The sequence below is a fragment of the Orycteropus afer genome, unplaced genomic scaffold (genome assembly GCF_000298275.1).
Source record: "Orycteropus afer afer isolate SDZICR_OR568_19922 unplaced genomic scaffold, OryAfe1.0 scaffold00041, whole genome shotgun sequence".
In the NCBI taxonomy this organism is placed as follows: domain Eukaryota; kingdom Metazoa; phylum Chordata; class Mammalia; order Tubulidentata; family Orycteropodidae; genus Orycteropus; species Orycteropus afer.
Window position 1 is genome coordinate 2,255,586 of NW_006921628.1, and position 20,302 is coordinate 2,275,887.

Consider the following 20,302-nt stretch of genomic DNA (forward strand, 5'->3'; position numbering starts at 1 on the left):
GGTGGATGATGTCTAAACTAAGATCCCAAAACTAAGTGAGAGTGAGCATGGCAGGGGAGCCAGGGAATGGTGGAAAGTGGGTTCCCAGAGGAGGGGGGCAGCTGCAGAGTCCTGGGGTGATCAGGGGGGAGAGCTTAGGGGGAGAAGAAGGAAAGAGTCACAGTACATGAAACTGGAGAGGAGAGCAGGAACTTTAGAGGAATTAAGTACTTTTCACTGGAGAACAATTAATTTTTTTTCCCCTAAAATCTAATCCAAGCTAAAAGAAAAAAAAAAAAAAAAAAAGTAAGTTTTTATATTAAATAAATTCTTATATTTTGAATATGGAAGGAAAATCAACCTGCATTATGACCGTTTGGTTCAGTGGCTTTGTATTGGAATATGCCTGTTCATTCAAGGCTGGAGTTTCAGATACTGAGACAGGCACTAATGGATTTTCCACTTTGTTGTTTCAGCACTTCAGGGAGCATCTGGACAAACTTTTTGCCAAAGGAATCGGAATGCTGGATATAGCTCTCAATGAGGCCTTTAACATTCTCAGTGATGTAAGTTCCTATTTGATTTGCCTTTCTCATCTCCAGAGAATAGCTAAGGTTATTGTTTTTGTTTGTAATTGTAGGCCAATATTATTCATATCCCAAGCATCATGGAACTGTATCTATAGGCATGAGATGGGAGGATGAGGCTGGTCAGTTTAGTTGTCTGGGAGATCAGGTGCTAGTGGTGAGGTCAAACCAGCCCCGTGCTGGGTAGAGGTTGTGGAGTCCAGTCAGAGGGCTTCCTCGCTATGCTCATTGGCTATGGGGCTGTCTCTGTTCCCCGACTATGGAACACTTTGTTACACAGATTTCTTCTCTCCTGAGGAAGTCTCAATTTATTCCTAGCGTAGACTTGTTTGTCATGTGTGTCCCACTGAATCCTACTCTGTGATGACCTTCAGGGGATGAAGGACTTTTCTATATGAAATATGTTTAGGAAATGCTACACCCTATTTATATATGCTACACCTTAGAGATTCATATACACAGTAGCATGTTGTAGTTCTGCAGGAAGGAATGCCACTTAACCTATCTGATCCTCTTTCTCACACTTTTTTGAACTAAGAACGCTTTTGCTTTTCTTTCTTCTTTTTACTTTTATTGTGTTGAAAACATAAGCAACAAGACATTCACCAATATAACAACTTCCCCGTTTACAGCTCAGAAACATTGGTGACGTTTTTCATGTTGTGCCACCATTATTGCTATCCTTTCCCAAAATATTCCACCACCATCAGCATAAATTCAATGGCTCCCCAAACAAAAGCTTCCTCTTTCCCCTCCTTCCTACCCCTAGTAACCACTAATAATCTTTGAAGAACCCCTTTATCAAGTAGCACCTATTAACATCCAGAGAAACCCTTTGGAGGATCTTGGGCTGATGAGTCCGACCATTAGATCCAATTGCAGTCAGCTGGAACAATAACATACTTTTGTTTCCTTTCTACTCTGGCTGAGTAGAAGGAATAATACTGGCTATCTTTATTGTTCCAAATTCTGTATCATTTATTTCACTAGTTTATATTGCATACTTTTCAAAGTCAGACACTGCGAATACAACAGTGAACAGAATAGACTAAGTCCTTTACCTAATCATACTCTTATTTTACTGCAATGGTCAGAAAACTACAGCCTGCAAACAAAAACAGACTGCCACCTGCTTTTGTAAATAAAGCTTTATTGGAACAACACATCCATCCCATATTGTCTTTGGCTTTTTTAGGCAAAGTTGTAGTTAGTAACAGAGACTGTGTGATCTCTAAAGCCTAAAGTATTTTCTGTTAGACCCTTTACACAGAAGGTTGCTGACCCTGGCTGTAGTGGAAGAAGATAGATGAAGTGAGGAGTACAGTGGACCACAACAGTAGCACTATCCTGAGTGACATGGGTGCTGAGAAGAGAGAGAGTTACTACTTTATATGCAGTAAAATCAGGGAATATCTCTCTGATGAGGTGACGTTGGAGCAGAGACCTGAAAGTGAGGAGGGTGCAGCCATGTGGACACCTGGAGGAAGAAGTTACCAGAAAGGAAGAAACAGCAAGTGCAAAGGCCCTGAGGAGGGATGTTTGGTATATGTATAATACACCAAGGAGACTGGTGTAATAAGAGCAACATGGGGAAAAGAGAGTGAAAGGAAATGAGATCATGTAGGTAGCAGGAGCCAGATCATGTGGACTTTAGACTCTAGTGAGGACTTTGGCTTTTGCTCTGTGTGGGAAGGAAAGCTATTGAGTCTGAGAATGATCTGACTTGGGTTTTAGCCGCATTTCGCTGGCTACTGTGTTAAGGAACAAATTTAGGGAGGCAAAGACAATAGCAAGGAAGTCATTAAATTGTCTCTTTGAAAGATGATGTTTTGGACTGAGGAAGTGGCAATTTAGATCTTAATTGCAGAAAAATAGAAACCACTCTAGGTATATTAAATAGAAGGAGTTTAATTCAGGGAATTTATTGCATAGGTGATAGATACAAAAGCTGAGAAACAGGGAGTGAAGCAATCCACAAATTAACAACAGCAGAAGGCAGCTCCTTTCCTGGGATGGGAGGGACAAGAAGATGTGTTTGATCAAACCCTAGTGGCTCTGGCTATCCAGAGTGAGACAGAAGTGTGGAGAAGGCTGCCTAACAAGAGCTGGGTCATGGAGGGAAGGACCTGTCCTGTGGAAGCTGGAGCCATGGAGGAAATGCAGAAAACACTGTTGTGCAAAGCAGAGGGAACAGGAGAAATAGCTTAGAAATAAATATTGTATGGCTTTCTCCCTTGTTCCCTTGTTCTCCATTATATTCTCTTTTGGATGAACCTTGACTAAACTAGTGGGAATCCTGGAAATGTCGTTTGCAGGAAAAAGAGTTGAGATGGATCTGAGAGCAAACAGGCACTAAGTGGAGCAACATTCAAGCTGAGGTGTTAAGCATGAGCTAAAGGTCCCAGCTAGAGGTTCCAGGCTTGCTACGATTGCTCTCCAGGCAACTCTGCAGGGCAGGTTGCTCTCATTGTGAAGGTGTACAAACTGAGGTTCAGGCAGATGAACCATTTGCCTGTCCCCTGTTACATGTGATGATCAGTTATTCCTGACTGCAAAAATTGAATGTTTTCTACTCTGCTACACAGAGCGTCAGCCTCTAATTTCTAGGCTCTTGGCTACCAATTTCTTTTAGCACAGAGGAGGTCATTTGGGTCTCACTGCACTGACTGCAGAAAAGAAGAGAAGGAACAAAGGTGCTAGTTTTATTGTCTTTGCTGAGTCAGTTTCCTCAATATTAACCCAAGGCCATTCCCTCTCACTTCACTGCTTCAAGTGCCTGTTGGGTGTAGGTAATTAGCATTAATGTAAGGCTTGGTGTTTTGGACACCTCATCCATGTTAACAGCTTATTAATAGTTTTGAAACATGATTAGCCAGTGTAAAGGGCCAGGATCTAACTTTAAATTCTAGTCTGAACCTGGACAGGCGCCTTCTCAGGAGTTGGAGATGGTGAACTCTGTATCTTAGCAGGGTTTTTTTTTTCCAGTTGGTAATATTGAAAGGCTTGTCACAATTTGAAAATCGGATTTTACTTATTTATTTTAATGTATCAAAAGCTTAGTGGCCAGAGCAGGGGAAGCTGTTCTGAACTGGGGTTCCTGGTTTGGAAGTCTGCCATGCACTGAATTTCTGTCTTCCTGTTCCTGGCCAAGGTGTTGAAGGAGTGACAATCAATAGAGTGTTGGCATGTGGTTAAGTGTGTGGCCTCTGGAGCCCAGCAGGCTGGGCTGACAATCCTGACTTGTCAGAGCTTACTGTGTGGCCTTGAGAAGCAATTCTAAATCTCATCTTTATTTTCCTCATCTGTAAAATTGGGATAGGAACAGACCCAGGACCGGCCACATAGTTTTCAGGGCCCAGTACAAAATGAAAATGTAGGGCCCCTTGTTCACAATGTATTAAGAATTTTAAGACAGTGACACCAAAGCATTACATCAAGTATGTTGTCGTTGTTGTTGTTGTGTGCCGTCGAGTCAAACCCGACTCATAGCGACCCCTCCTTGGGTTTCCAAGGCAGTATCACTGCGGAAGTAGGATTGCCCAACCTTCCTTCCAAGGAGTGGCTGGTGGGTTTGAACAGCCAGCCGTCTGGTTAGCAGGCAAGTGTCTTAGCCACTATGATACCAGAGCTCCCACATCAAGTATAGGGCCCTTCTAAGCATGGGGCCCTGTGTAACTCTGCTCATCACAAGCTGGCCCTGGAGAGACCCTTTCAGCATGACGAAGCAGTGTTTAGCTCCCTTTTGCATTTCTGCTTGGGTGAGCAGTGCTGTCTCTGTGACCACTGGGAACAGGAGCCAGCCTCTCCCTCTTGCCAGACTGACTGGAAGTCTCCAGAATCAGCTTCCATCCCTGATGCTTAGGTCCCTGCCCAAGTCTTCAGGAATACCTGCTTTGTTTATCTTCTCTACTGCCTTGTTCTCCTTGTTATGATGCCCTTTTTCCCTCTATCCCTTCCACTCAGTTTTGTTCTCAGAAACATCTAAGCCAAGGTTTCCCATAGCATGCCTAGTTGAATGCTGGTCAACCAGATACTCCCACATGAGGTATGTAGTCAAGGTGAAGAGATTCTATCCCCTCTTGGAGACTCACATTGCACATGAGGATATTAAAGGCTTTGAGAAGTCCTGCAGAGTAAGTGAATAGACCTTTTAAAATGTGTTCATCCTGGGAGTCAGGAAAATGGCGTCGTACCTGTAGCCCACATGCTAGTTCCTTCTAGCATCTTAATGCCTGAAAAACTTGGTGCAGCAGTTTGAAGCAGAGATTCTGGTGCTCTGAACAGCTCATTAAGTCAGAGCAGGCCAAAATCAGGGGAGTAGAAGAAGAAAGGAGAGAGGGGCAGGGTAAATAGCCAGAAAGAATAAAAATAAATGAACCTGCCCTTTGGAGCGCCAACCAGCCGACAAGACAGAGCATTGGAGGGCTCCCTGAGGCAGTGGAGAGTACACACTGGAGTATCTGTGGCCACTCCATGCATCTACCTTCATCACTCATTTTTATCAGTAAATTTGGGACTGCTGCTAAGTGGGATGGTGACATTTCTGAGATGTGGAGCAGAGACCCCTCTGGCTCGGGGTACCACTGAATTGGGAGCAGAGGGCAGAAGCACACCGCAGGTGGGCAGGCCCTGGGACAAACTTGCGGCATGGGTGAGGGCTGTTATTCCAGGACAGCTTTTTGGCATGGAGGGGCCTGGAGTATGGGGTTTTTGCAGCTGTCTGAACCTGGCAGAAAGTGACAACTCCCTAACCATTGGGGTCTTTGCCGAACTTGAGCTGCAGACCTGTGAATAACAGTATGACATCACCATTAGCAGCCTACTCAAAGCCCTGGAAATAGCTACTGGAACCTTGGAGTTTTTTTTCTCTTTTCTTCCTCCTTTCCCCATCTCTCCCCTGCCTCATCCAATAGAAAAACCACATTAAGCCACCACAACACCTGCCAGCTCAAATCCTAAACCCCCACCATGACAAGCAGAGACCTGCATCCACATTCCACACAGTGAGTCCATCATCACAAAGAAAGAAAAAAAGAAAACCGAGCAACCCAGCACACCTGAATTAATAACCAAAAAAATAAAATATACCATCTCCACCTTTGCAAAAATATTAAAATCAAGACAAATCATTACATAACTAACAGTAAAAGACAACTTCAAAATGTCTAGGAAACAACAGGCAATCTCAAATCAAACAAACAAACAAAAAAAAAAAAAACAGGATAAGATGATAGAAATAAAATCCTAAACAAAAGTCTCATTAAACATGGAGGAAGTGAAGGCAATAGAATTATCCAAGAAGGAATTTAGAAGACATGTTTATAGAACTCTACAAGAGCTTAAGGAAACCCCAAACAGAATCAAGGAGAACACAGACACCACCCTGAAAGAACTCAGGAAAACCATTCAAGAACCAAATAACAAGATTAATGAACTGGCTGAAGAACACATTTCCCAACTAGAAGATAAATCCCCTGACATCAGCCTTTATGAAGAAAAATCAGAACAAAGATTTAAGGGAAATGAAGAGAACCTAAGCGTTATATAGGACAACATGAAAAGAAACAACATATGCCTCGTTGGAATTCCAGAACAAGAAGAGGTGGAAACAAAAAAAATAAAAATAAATAAACAATGAGAAAATTGTGGAAGAGTTACACATAGAAAATTTCCCCCATATCATGAAGGAAGAAAAGATATTTGTCCAAGAGGCTCAAAGAACCCCATACAGGATAGATCCCAGGAGAAAAACATTGAGGCTTATCATAATCACACTCTTCAAAATGAAAGACATAGAAAGAACCTTGCAATTTTCCAGGACAAAAGAAACATCACTTATAATAATCAGTTAGACTCGGTTCTGATTACTCAGCAGAAACCATGCAGGCAAGAAGGCAATGGAACAGCATATATAAAACACTGAAGGAAAAGAACTTCCAACCAATAATCCTATATCCAGTCAAACCAAAAAGAAAAACCAAACTCACTGCTGTCGAGTCAAATACAACTCATAGTGACCCCTCCTTGGGTTTTTGAGGCAGTATCACTACAGAAGTAGATGGCACAAACTTCCTTCTGAGGAGTGGCTGATGGATTTGAACTGCCAGCCTTCTGGTTAACAGTCAAATGCCTTAGGCACTATGCCACCAGAGCTCCCATACCCAGTCAAACTGCCCATCAAATTTGAGATTGAAATCAAGGCATTCTTAGACAAACAGAAATGAAGGGATTTTGTGAAATCCAGACCAACCCTACAAGAAATGCTATAGGAAGTCCTTCCAATAGAGAACCCACAACAGAGAACAATAAAATCAGGACATATGACATCAACAGTAAAACCAAATCAGATTTGATGCTCAAAATAAGACCATAAAACATTGTGCACTAAAAAAGAGGGAAGTCAATCTGCACACGATAAGAGCAACTAACCAAATAGAGGGAATAAAAGTTCTAGGTACAAACTTCCAAATGGAGAAGAAAACAGGACAATGTCCTCATAGACAAGACTGTTCTAAAAATATAGAGACAAGAATTCGCTCCAAGGTAACTACAGAGAAAATTAACAATCCTCCTAAGCAAACCAAGAAGGGAGGAAAACGTATGGGTTTAGTAAGCACAAAACCAACAACAAAGAAGGAAAGAGAGGCAACACTTGACAACAAAATGAACTCAGAGCAGAAAAGTATATGGACCAAGGAAACTCCAACAACATGACAAAAACAATAACAAAAAAAAAAAAAAACACAATAGAATGACAGCATTCAATTGATGTTGTTGTTTTGTGCTGTTGAGTCAGACCTGACTCATAGCGACCCCTCCTTGGGTTTCTGAGGTGATATCACTATGGAAGTAGATTGCCCAACCTTCCTTCTGAAGAGTGGCTGGTGGGTTTGAACCACTTGCCTTCTGGTTAGCAGTCAAGTGCCTTAGGCGCTACACTCAATGTGAATGGACTACCTACACTAGTCAAGAGAAAGAGAGTGGCAGACTAGATAAGAAAAGAAGACCCATCGATATGCTGCCTACAAGAGACCCACCTTAGACACAAAGATTAAAAACAAATTAAGAGTTGAAGGCTAGAAAAAATATACCAAGCCAACAGTAACCAAAATAGAGCAGGAGTGGCAATGTTAATTTCTGATAAAATAGACTTTAAGGTGAAAAACAACATAAGAGATAAAGAAGTTTACTATGTGATGCTGAAAGGGTCAATTGATCAATATCCAGCAGTGGGCCCACACATACCAGTGATCATGGAGAGAGCACAGAGATGTGCAGTGTTTTGTTCTCTTATTCATAAAGTTGCCATGAGTTGGAAATGATTCATTAGCAACTAAAATCAGCAGTAGTATGATTTTATGTTCCAAAAAGGTATATTTATACTCCTACAGGGGCCTCTAAGATCCAGAGAAATGACCCACACTTGGTGGACTCATTTTTCATATGTGTGATTCCTGGTGAGTATTTTTGAAACAGGGAATCCTTCCACATATGTACCTGTCCTGGATTCCCCTATAAAGGACCTTCTTCAGTGTGGCCAAGCAGAAAATAGGATGGCCTGAACATAAATCTCAGGAAGCAGGAAGCAAGATGCAGAAGTAACAGTAACTGTTACAAAAATGTCCCTGCTTGAGATTGGTTGGCTGTTGGCACCATATTCGTTTGGATACACATCTATCCCATAGAGAAAAACATTTCCATCCCTTTTCTTACCATTGGGCTTTTAACCAGCCAAACTATTTCACAAACACAGAGATGGTTAATCTCCCATGAAAATGAAGCTTTATCTATTTTCCACTTCATCAATGTGACCTTTAAGTGATATAATTCTCTTCCTGTATATTGTGCCTGCCTTCACAAGCCAATATAAAATAAAAAGCTATTTCTCAAACACACATACGCATGCATACACACAGTATTGAAATTGCGATTATGGCAGGAGGTTGGAATGGTTCAGAGGTTGCTATAATTAAATGGAGTTAATTCTTTCTTACAGTTACCTGCATTTCAGATTCAATATTTGCTCAGATGACTTAAAGATTTACAGTTGTTGATGCAAATAGCTTTGAAAGAAACAATCAAATAAACTTCTAAGCCCCTTCTAGCTATTGAGTTCTGCTGTATTCATTAGATGCTGTAAGCATACAGAGCTGGTTTGCTACAGTAGTTAGCATCTACCTTGTCATGTGACAAGTGCAATTATCTTTTTTTGGCAATGAATGTGATCTTTGCAGTGATTACCTTTTAAAAATTTTTCTTAGCCAATTAAATAAAATTTGGTGACATTTCAAAGACTGTTAATCACAACCAAATGCTCTAAATGTCAGGATGCATTGAAATTTTCGCTGCTAACTGATGAATCACTGAGTTAATTGTAGTTCATCACCAGGCCCTTGTCATTGTTATTATTATGGAAAACACTTTCATCACTCTCGATGTTCAATAAAAAAAAAAAAAAAAAACCTAGTTCTAGACAAATATGAAGAGATTTTACTCATCAAAGTGTTTGAATTTAATTGCATTCTTTAAAATTCTCCAACTGCAAAATGCTGCAGAGAATACCAGGAATCCAGCCAGTGAGGAAAGTAGTGTTTTAAAATAAACAGCTCCAGGCAGCCCCTTCTCCCAGTCTACAGTATTCAGATAACTTCATTATCTTCCCTTTCTTTTCTTTGGGAGTGCTTTTCCAGGATATTTTCAAATGAATTGTATGAACATCAGCCTCAGAGCCTCCCAGTTTTTCGCCCTCCTCAACCTCCTGTGCCTTGGATTGTTTTCACTCAGTGGCTTGCTTCGGGTTGATGTAATGGAGTGAAGGCCATGTGGAATGCCAGCTCCCCTAAACATCATCAGAACAACCTATTGATAAGATAAGGCTGTACTTATTCTTACCACAGTAAAGCTTGTCTGTTCTCTGTTCTACCATGACAGAGTCTTAGTAACACCTCAGAATAGGAAGGACACATTTGGAATCTTTATTGAGACTTTAAAGTCTGGTTTAAGGTAGGTCTTCCAGTATAGAGAGGAGAGAGTAGGTTCAATTAGGATCACAAGAGGAACCTAATATTGTGTTTGGTAGTGGTGTTAGATGCCATGGAATTGGCTCTGACTCATAGTGACTTTATTTATAATAGAACAAAATGCTGCCTGGTTCTGAACTATCCTCATGATTGTTGCTATAGTATTATATATGTTATAGTTTAGGATTGCTAAACACAGAAAAGTCAATATTTTGAGGCCAGGGATTCAGAGTCTGCAGGTGTAAATTATCCTTTCAGGAAATTCCTCAAATAAGCAATAAAGTTATTTGCAACTTTAATCGTCCTGGGTAAGAGTTTTCTTGGGATGGTGAGTTATGTTGATAAAGATAATAAAATAGTAAAGTCATACGGAAAGCTATGCAGTGTGATGGCTTTGGTTACTGCTAAAATTGGAGTAGCATGAGCCTCGTCTGCTCATTAACTCAAGGGAACATGTGTAATCTCAGTTCCAGGAATGTTCCAGGGCCAGGACAACTTTGAGGAAATGGGGCACCAAAGGAGCACTCACTCTCAGGGTCATGGCCCTGGTGACTGCCTGGAACCTAGAAAGTAATGGAGGAAGGAGAAAGAAATTAACATTTTTGTGGCCCTCGCATGTTCAAAAGGGGTGCAGGTGGCACAGTGGTTAAAGTGCTCAACTGTTTACCAAAAGGTCAACAGTTTGAACTCACCAGCTGTTCCATGGGAGAAAGATGTGGCAATCTTCTTCTGTAAGATTTACAGTCTTGGAAAACTGATGGGACAGTTCTACTTTGTCCTCCAAGAGTTGGTAGGAGTTGGAATTGACTCCACAGCAATGGTTTGGCTTCACATGTTCAAGTACCTTCATATCATTATTGAGTGGCTGTAGAGCTAGACTGCTCTACTACTGGGTTCAAGTCCCAGCTATGTCAAATAGTAGCTGTGTGACCTTAAGCCAGTTATCTAATCTCTCTGTACCTCAGCTTCCCCATTTGTAAAATGGAGATAATGATAGTGAAGGTTAAGTTAGTCCTTAAGGGGCACTCACTCTCAGGATCATGGCCCTGGTGACTTACCTGAAACCTTGGAAGTAATGGATAAGAAAGAAATGAACATTTTTATGGCCCTAGCATGTTCAAAAGGGGACCAGGTGGCACAGTGGTTAAAGTGCTCAGCTGTATGTATGTTATGTAGCAGTACATAACGAGTATTTAGTAACCTGTATTGTAACAAACATTTAAGTACATTTTATAAATGAAGAAATGAGGTTCAAGGAAGAGAACTTGTCCAAAGCATGCAGCTTATGGAGTTGGAATGATATGAGATGAACTGCTTTCTGCTATAATAGGTATCTCATGCATGTCTTGAACTAGCTTCACTTTGTTTCAATATAGCCATAAGACACCTCTCTCCATGTGTCCATCCATCCATCCATCCATCCATCCATCTTTCCATCTATCCATCTATCCAGCTAGTTAGTCTTAGTCTTCCCTCAAGTTGCTGCTACTTCAACCTCTATGTTAGAATTCTAAGTGCACAGAAGCTGAGCATTAAACATCAACTTAAATGCTTTATAAGCTCTGTGACTCACAGGTGGCCAGCCAGCAAAGCCAAGGTACCCTTCCCTAGTGTCATAGTCAACAGATTGAGCATGCTAGGCATGTTCCTGCTCAATGCCTTTGCATTGCTCTCTGGCCTCCCTGCAATGTCTTTCTCCTAGATACTCACTTCCTTCAGGTATTATTCACATGTTACCATCTTATGAGAGCTTTCCTGACTAGTCAGTGGTTAAGCACATAGCAGCTAACCCACAAGTGAGTGGTTTGAACCCACCTAGTGGCTTTGCGGGAGAAAGACCTAGCAATCTGCTTCCGTAAAGATTACAAATTACAAACGGTATTAAAGAATACCCTGTGGGGCAGTTGTACTCTGCCATGTGGTATCACTATGTGTCAGAATCTACTGGACAGCACCTGACAACCACCACCACCACCACCACCACTCTCTCCCTTCTTTGATTTCTTCTTTTTACTTAGCTTTATTACTATTAAATATACAGCCAACACAGTGCATTATTTACCTTGTTTTTTGTACATCTCCTCAAACAAAATATAAGCTCCATGTGGAAAGGGATTTCTGTCTGTTTCATCGCTAATGCTGTGTGGACACTCAATAATTAATTTTTAGAATAAATAGATCCGTGTCTACAATGGAGGGTGTTCTCTACTGCAGGTTAAAGACTTGTGTGTTCCTCTTACCTCAGCATGTTGTAATTGCAGAGCTTTTAAAGGAAATGGTGCTACTTCACTCTCTTTCACTACTAATTAATTAATTAATTAATAGCTGTCGTTAAAGAATTCTTTACTCTCATCCAAAGGAAGAATATGCAGCTTTAGCAACCATATGTGGATTACTCTAGCTACCACTGGCAAAGGCTGGGAGCTTTAAAACATTATGTAAAGCTGAACATTGAAGTTTGCAGTTTTGCACACCAGGGAGCACAATCCTGGAATTTCAGCACACTACACATACTGCTAATGATATCTTTCAAATAGGTCCTAAAAAAAGAGGCCTTAGCCTCCTAATACAAATTGCCATATTCATGACTTTATTCGCTGCATGCCTTACAATACCTTCATTTTATTATATGGTACAGTCTGTACATATCAGACTCACTTATTCCAGTCTCATTTGGATTTTGAAAGTGGCATTGCCCCTTGAATATCCTGCTGCCCCTAGAATGTGTTCATAAAATATCATTATCCCAGCTCCTTTGCTCTTGTATCGAAGCACTGTTCACGTTTGAAGATAAGAGAAGTGATGCCCTTAGAGTCTGACTTCCCACTCTGTGCATGAGTTTTAGAAATCCTTATGTGGTCCATATTTAGTTCCAGTGTGTCAGAATAAATATGATGATCCATACATGGGGAAAGGCTTATCATGTAGGTTCTGTTTTGTGGTGGAGTAAGAGCTCTGCAGTGCAAAATGAGAGGCTTCCTAAGGCTTCATGCCTTTGAAGAGCCTCATGGATACATAGAACTTTCTAATGTATATTTTACTTTGACTGTATTTCTTTCCACAGTTTAATCACACAGGACAAGGAAGTATCTGCAGCCAGGCAATCATGCTCATAACTGACGGGGCAGTGGACACCTATGATACAATCTTTGCAAAATACAATTGGCCAGATCGAAAGGTAAGTTGATGCCAAGCTGGTCTTGTTGCGGAATTCATGGATAATCTCAAATTTTGTAACCTTCAGATTGTCCACAGATAAGTGTCCTGTATAGACTTAATCCCATAATGGTCTCTGGTTTTTCAGCCTTGTGATTTTTGGTTGACCAAAACCAAAGGCTAGGACTCTTTTCTTATTTTCAAAATAAAAATTCACCGGAGGAGAGAAAAACACATACAGATATGTCCATTGTGTTCAGTGAAAAATTTCATTGCAAAATGTGCTTTGTACATGGTGAATAGCATTTCTTTTTTTGTTGTCCATGGGGCCATAGCTGCTTGGTTGTCCTGCATCTACTGAATAGTGAAGTCATCTCCTTTATGTTTCCATGTTTCTATAGTTCTTCCTTGGGCCTCATTACCCTCTAGAACCTTCTCTTCTCCCCACAGTGTCACACACCCCAACCCCTTCAAAACTTCCCTCTTCTGTTCTTTGCTTTGCTTTCCAAGTTGGCATTCATTTAATAAGCTCACATTTGGGTCTCAGTGACTAATGTTAACCTAGAAATTAACCAAGCTGCTTCTTGTCAGTTGCCATCAAATTGGCTCTGACTCATGGTGACCTTACACGTAAAAGAATGAAACATTACCTAGTCCTGTACCACCACCTTCATGATCATTGGCATGCTTGAGTCCATCATTGCGGCTACTGTGTCAAACCATTTCATTGAGAATTTCCCTCATTTTCGTTGGCCTCCTACTTTACCAGATATGATGGATGTCCTTTTCTAGCAATTAGTCTTTCCTGACAATATGCCCTGAGTAAGTGAGTTGAAGTCTTGTCAGCCTTGCTTCTAGAAAACATTTTGGTTACATTTCTTCTAAGACTGATTTGTTTCTTCTTTTGGCAGTCCACAGTATATTTGGCACTGCAGTGCAAATGCAGCAATTTTTCTTCAGTCTTCCTTTTTAATGAATGATTCAACATGTATACATTGAGGCAAAATCCTTGAGGAGATTTATTTTAACTATGATACCTGGCCCTTACCTTACATCTACAAAATTAAAATCTCTGGATATGTAGCCCATTAATTTGTATTTGAACAAATTCCTTAAGTAGGTCTTGATCAGCTGATTCAAAATTTATGATCACTGTCTTATCTAAATGGTAGAATCTTAGCAGGGAAGAGAGATCAGTAAGAGGGTGATATTCTTGGGAATATCATACAGGCCTTTTTCTATTTCATGTGTAAATGTCATTACCCAGACTGCCTTTATAGTATATAAAACAGTCCAGGCCAAGTCAGTTCTTAGGATAAAGACATATGTCTTTGTGTAAGCCTCACTGCCATCTTCTGTCATAAAGTAGTGTCTGTGTTTTCTGAAGAAACCCATAGGCCCAGATGAGCCACTGAGTACTCTGAGCAATCATACACGAGGGCTGGCAAGTTCCTACTGCCACTTGCTTGCAGTCACAGATCACAGATGCTGCACACAGACACATGTGACCCTGTATGTTAAAGACAAAGGAAATGGAAATGGGAGGTAATTCAGGTTTTGCTCAGGGAGCCAGTCTCTGTAGAGCAAGGTTAGAAGTCATCAAAGACAGGTTCTCTATCGGAACTCTGGACCCTTCCAGAGTTCAGAAGTATTGGTGTAAAGTTGGCTTCTTAGGGAGGTGTCCATCCAACTGACCCTTAGGTTAGGAACCAGCTGTCAGTCCCTGATGACTCCAACTAGTTGGAGGATTGCCCCTGCATAGCCTCTGGTTCATGTGGTTAGCCAACCCTTGACCAGAGTTCCTCCCTCACCTACTTCACCATTGCCCTCTGGAGTTCTTCTACATTCTGTATCTGGAATGTGTGTTGACCTCAGCAGGCCTCTGAGACTTCCCAGCTACCCATACCATAACAATGTGGGGGGACGTTTGGGAGCTTCAGAAGTTCCTATGTCTTGGGGTTGATAGGAACAGAGGCGGCCCTGGAGGGCCTTGAATGCCAAGTGAGGAAAGGGGACTGGAGTTTGTGTAGCTTGAGACACTTCTCCCTGTTAAAGGCTTTTGGAAAAAGGAGAGATGTCTGACCTTCCTCTAGCCATTGTGGGGAAGCACTATGGCAGGCTGAGTTAGCCTTTTGTGGGACTCACAGGGGTAGATTTTTAAGATCTAAACCTGGGAGTGGGCAGTGGGGGAGGAAAAAAGAAGGGGCTAAGATTAGAGCTAGTAGAGGTTAGTTCTGTAGGACTGTTATTCCTGGGATGTGGCTGAGGGACTTGAAGTTACAGAAACAGAAGTAGAGAGGTTAGGAAGAAGAGCAGGGATGGGACTAGAAGGCACCGTGGAGTCTCAGTATGTGTATATTTAATTTCTGAGAGTTCAACTACCCATATACATTGTTTGGGAAAAAAAATCCAGGAGAAAAATGACCATGATGACTTTAGCTCAGAGTGTGTGCCTTTAAGTGTGAGATGCGAGAAGTTATTTCATATCCCCTTGGTCATTCTTGGTTCCCATGTGTCTCTGGTAATACAAACATCTCCCTATACCAAGGGTGAGTCTAGTGTAAAGATATATATGTTATGTACATCATGGTCCCTAATAGATGCCAGCTCTTTCCATTGGTGTTAAACTTTGGAGCAACCATCTCTTCTACAATTGGAGGAAAGCTGGGATGGACTTACCGAGAGTATGTGGGGACTAAAATATGGCACTGACTTGAAAACCCAACAATTAAATGAGATGGAAGTTCACTGATGGCAAGATGATTTTAAATGCTGGAAATATTTTGCGTGATAGGTTCCAGAGACAAGTGGGGGCCGGAGTTAATTCCTGACAATCATAAATGATCTGAAGGCAGGAACATGCCAGATGCACTTGGATCCCTGCAGCACACAGTGCAGGGTGCATGGTTGGTGCTTAATGCACAGCCTGCAGGTGGATGAGAGACAAGTAGCCAGGAGGAAGGCCATTGCTGTAGTAAATGTAAGCAGGACCATGCACATTTGCAGCCAAATAGAACTTTTGCAGATGCCATGATGTTTCATAGCATGTGGAAGAGTATTTTGCATCATTTAGGACCATTTCAAAAAGAAAAAAAAAAAAATTGAAAGGATCTTTTAATAAACCATTCCATTAATACTGATTATTTTATCATGTGGTTCTTACATGTTTTATTGCATGAATGATTCCTGCTTGGTGGTATCCCAATGGGTAGCATAGGAAAGCATAAGAATATGGAGTTTAAACATCCCATAGGGAGAGAGATGCAATGAGGGCTGCAGCATCATAATTCTTCAGATGAAACACAAATCTCAGTGGATCTTTCCAGCTGAACAATATTGATTTTATGCTGGGTGCTTTCTTGGATTAATTGGAACCAGGGTCCTGGAAATTTCAGTGTTACATGAAGTTGTTGTTGTTATTTGCCGTCAAGTCAGCCCTGAATCATAGCGACCCCTCCTTGGGTTTCCGAGGCAGTATCACTACGGAAGTAGGATTGCCCAACCTTCCTTACATGAAGTAGTGTCATCTATTTATAAAGTATTACCAAGGAGAAAGAGATTCTCCTTTTTGAAACTACAGAGTCTTTTTCTATGATTAGAAATTAATAGTAGGCTCCTTCCCTTCCTACTTCATTCTGGAGGGTTCAATGACTTTCATATACACAATTTCTCTTTTGAACTTCACTGTGAAGGTGCAGATACTACATTTGTATAAAAGCCTAATGTGACTTAGCACTGTGTCAAAGTGAGATGAAGTGCCATGTCTAAGCAATCACCATTCCCTATTATTTTGGACATTAGAGATTAAGTAAAGGGTTGTGTCATGCTGTGGTAGGCAGTCTTCATGACTGTAGAAGCAGGAAATGAATGCAGGGGACAGGAAGATGGTCTTTAGGTTGATTGCCATAAGACAGTGCTTCTCAAACTTGAGCAAACATCAGAATCATCTGGAGGGCATTTTCAACAGAATGCTGGATCCTACTTTCTGGATTTCTTCTTCAGTAGGGCTCAAGAATAGCAAATATTGTGATGATGATGCAGGATCAGGCAGTGTTTCATTCTGTTGTACATAGTGTCACTATGAGTCGGGAAGACTTGATGGCACCTAACCACAACAGGTTTGGATAGGCAGGAGAATATACATTTCTCACAAGTTCCCAGGTGATATGATGCTGCTGTTGGAAGACCCACATATTGAAAAATATTATCATAAGAAATAGCCCAAGAAATAGGGTGTGGTTACTCCATGGACTTTGCCACCTTTGCTTTCCTCTGCACACATAGCAAGGACTAATTCCATCACTCAAATTCAGTACATACATGCATATTTCTTGGCCCACACTTTGTTTAAAAAATTGTCAATTACTGGCCAACATTTAAAAATGTGAAGATGTTATATAAATTTCAGTTTCTTTCATAAAGAGCCATGCCTGGCACCTTAGTGCCAACATTTCTGTATGACAACAAATGTTGGAGCTGAGGAAGGGCTGTCTGCTAGATAGCAAATGCATATGCATGTGCTTTATTTTCCTGGCTCCTGTAGGTGTGGAGTCCCTGGCTATTAATCTAGATTAACAGGTTGCTAGTGTTTCCCAAGTGTGGCTTATATTTACCAGTCTCTTTGTTCTCTTCCCTCTAGTCTGCCCTGCACCATCTGTATTTTTTCCCAGCCAGAGACCATCTTGTCACTTTCTAAACCCTGAATTTTAAACTCCCTGAAAATTAAAGGGAATACAGTTTCATATAATCATTTCTGGGTCTGTCTTTCATCTCCATTGGTTCAGGTAGTCTTTGTGGACCAGTCTTCTACTTCTCAGAAATCTCATTACTATGTACCACATCCCACTCCTGATAACAACAGTGAAAAAGGGGGAGTGTGGTAGAGAGACCCCAGGATAGCCTCATGATTTCTGCCCCACCCCATCCCCTTGAATGTGGGTAGGACCTGTGACTTGCTTCTAACCAATAGAATATGGTAAAGGTGAGGGGATTTCACACACTTAACAGGGTCCAAACTCAGTTGATTTTGAGCTAATCCAAAGGGATAGTATCATGGGTGGACTTAATCACTTGATAACCCTTGAAAGTGGGAATGTATACTTCCTGAGAGCAAGAGACTCTCATTGCTGACTTGGATAAAATAAGCAACTATGTTGGAGGAGTCCATGTGAAAAATAACTGTGGGTAGCCTCTGGAACCTGAAGCTGACAGCCAGCAAAGAGCTGGGTGCACAGACATAGAGCCAAAGGAAATGAATTTTTCTAGCAACCTGAATGAACATGGAGGTAGATTCTTACATGAGCTTCCAGATGAGAACCCAGCACACTTAGCACCTTGACTGCAGCTTTGTAAGACCAAGAGCAGAAGACTCAGCTAAGTTATTCCCTAGAGGACACAGTTAAGCCATTCTAAGACTCCAAACTCGCAGAAACTGTTTGATAATAAATATGTGTTGTTTGAAGACATGAAATTTGTGGTGATTTGTTATGCAGAAATAGAAAACTAACACAGGATGGAAGGAGAAGGGAAAAGGGAAAGAAAATTACTTGTCTTATCAATGCTCTGGTAGCATAGTGGCTAAGGCACTTGACTGCTAACCAGAAGGCTGACGGTTCAAACCCACCAGCCACTCCTCGGAAGGAAGGTTGGGCAATCCTACTTCCGTAGTGATACTGCCTCGGAAACCCAAGGAGGGGTCGCTATGAGTCAGGGCTGACTCGACGGCACATAACAACAACAACAACATCAATGCTATAAAAATCCCAAAATCTAGTGGCTTCAAAGACAACAAATAAATTATTTCCTACAATTCTGTGGGTTGACTGGTTGGTGGCTGTGCTCCTCATGGTGTCAGCTGGGATCTTTCATGAAGTAGCTCTCAGCTGAGAGCTTGACCAGGCTGCCTTTGTTCTCCTCCCCATGGCCTTTTTCCACTTGATGCCTAATACTCCAGGACAGCATTGTGTGTCTGCTTTCCTCAGTATGGTATCCTGGACTTTCTTACAGTTTGATACCTGGGTTCCAATAAAGTAGAAGCAGAAGAAAGTGAGGGAGCTGACCAGAGGAGGATTGTTGGGAGTCATTCCTAAAGGCATTCCACAACCTAGCCAGTGCCTTGCTCAACGCAACTGCTTAATAAAACATTTTTCAGTGAGTTTGAGGAAACATTGTGTTACTGGTGACTTAACTGTGAGTCTGTGAAGGCAGCATTATGATTGCCTGTGCAATGTGTCCCTTGCCAGCATTTCATTTCTGAAAGAAGAAATGAGGAGCTATTTATTCATTTGTTGAATGCCATTTACTTTTGCCTAATATCCATTGCTTAGCGACTTAATGGCAGCTTATACACACTTGGAATAAAATATGAAGTCCTCAGCATAAAAGGGACTCATTCAGGATCTGCTCAAGGAATAAAGCTGCATACATTTAAATTAGAAAAATGACTGTGCCTGCTATCTATACAGTTACTCTTCCAAGTGAGTTATAGAAAAAAAAAAATCATAGAGTTATTTATCTTTTCCTCCCTCTGGTGCACAAGACAGCGAAGTGATAGCTGGATAGGTAAGAAAATGGTTAGTTAAGTGATTTAAGGAAAGAGTTGGCAAACTATGGCGTATGGGCCAAATATGGGCCATTCCCTATTTTGTGTGGACCATGAGCTAAGAATGATTTTTATATTTTTAAGTGGCCAAAAAAATCAAAGAAGAATAATACTTTAATGACAAATGAAAATTATGTGAGTTACATGTAAGTGTCTATAAATAATTTTTGGAACACAGCCACATCCATTTGTTTACATATTGTCTGTGGCTGGTGACAGAATTGAGTACGTGTGTCAAAAACCACATGGCCCACAAAGCCTAAGATATTTACTATCTAACGTTTTACAGAAAAAGTGTGGTAACACTTGATTCAAAGGGATCCTTAGAGAAATTTAGACCAACGAGTGTATGGTTGGAAGTCATTGAGATACCTTAAGAAATGTTTGGATTGGCTGCATTCAACATAAGGTGATAGTGGCAGTTTCTCTCTACTTTCCCACTGCCTCTTTCTACTGGAGTAAACTATACTAAGCACATAATGAATGGTAGAGAGGACAGAAGACTTGATTCTTCTCTTCATGCAGTGGTATCTCTTCCCAAACATGGAGTGTTTTTTTCTGCTTTTCTGTAATGAGTAACGTTCTTTCTTTGCTGCCTTCTCCTCACTTCTCTCTTTAATTGCTGCCATTAGGGCTGGGAAACAGTGTATGGCAGTAGAAATGCTTGGAAATAAAGGGGATAAAAGCCACCCAGCCTTGGACTGGAAGCTAGTGGTGGTCTTGACTGCCCCTTGAACTCTGCTGTGGTGGTAACTTGGGCATATAGAGGAATGTCACAGCTTTCAGGTCACTGGAGTAACAGAGAACATCCTGGAGAGAATTGCATTCCATCTTTGAAAAGATTCAGGAAATCAGAGACTCCCTGAATCCAAATAAAATGGAATTCCTATGGGCCACTGTTACTGAGAGGTACAGTCGATCTTCCCGTGAGTTGATAGCTCTTTTTTTTTTTTTTTTTC

At 41.2% G+C, this 20,302-nt stretch overlaps 1 protein-coding gene across 1 annotated transcript in view; it reads left to right on the top strand.

Annotated features, from left to right (window-relative positions):
* CACNA2D3 (calcium voltage-gated channel auxiliary subunit alpha2delta 3) overlaps positions 1–20,302 on the top strand; it is a 1,513,414-nt gene that overhangs the window by 881,046 nt on the left and 612,066 nt on the right. The window contains exons 10-11 of the mRNA XM_007937248.2: positions 456–545; positions 12,651–12,764. Coding sequence (XP_007935439.1) covers positions 456–545; positions 12,651–12,764 — 204 coding nt within the window. The remainder of the gene's footprint in view (positions 1–455; positions 546–12,650; positions 12,765–20,302) is intronic.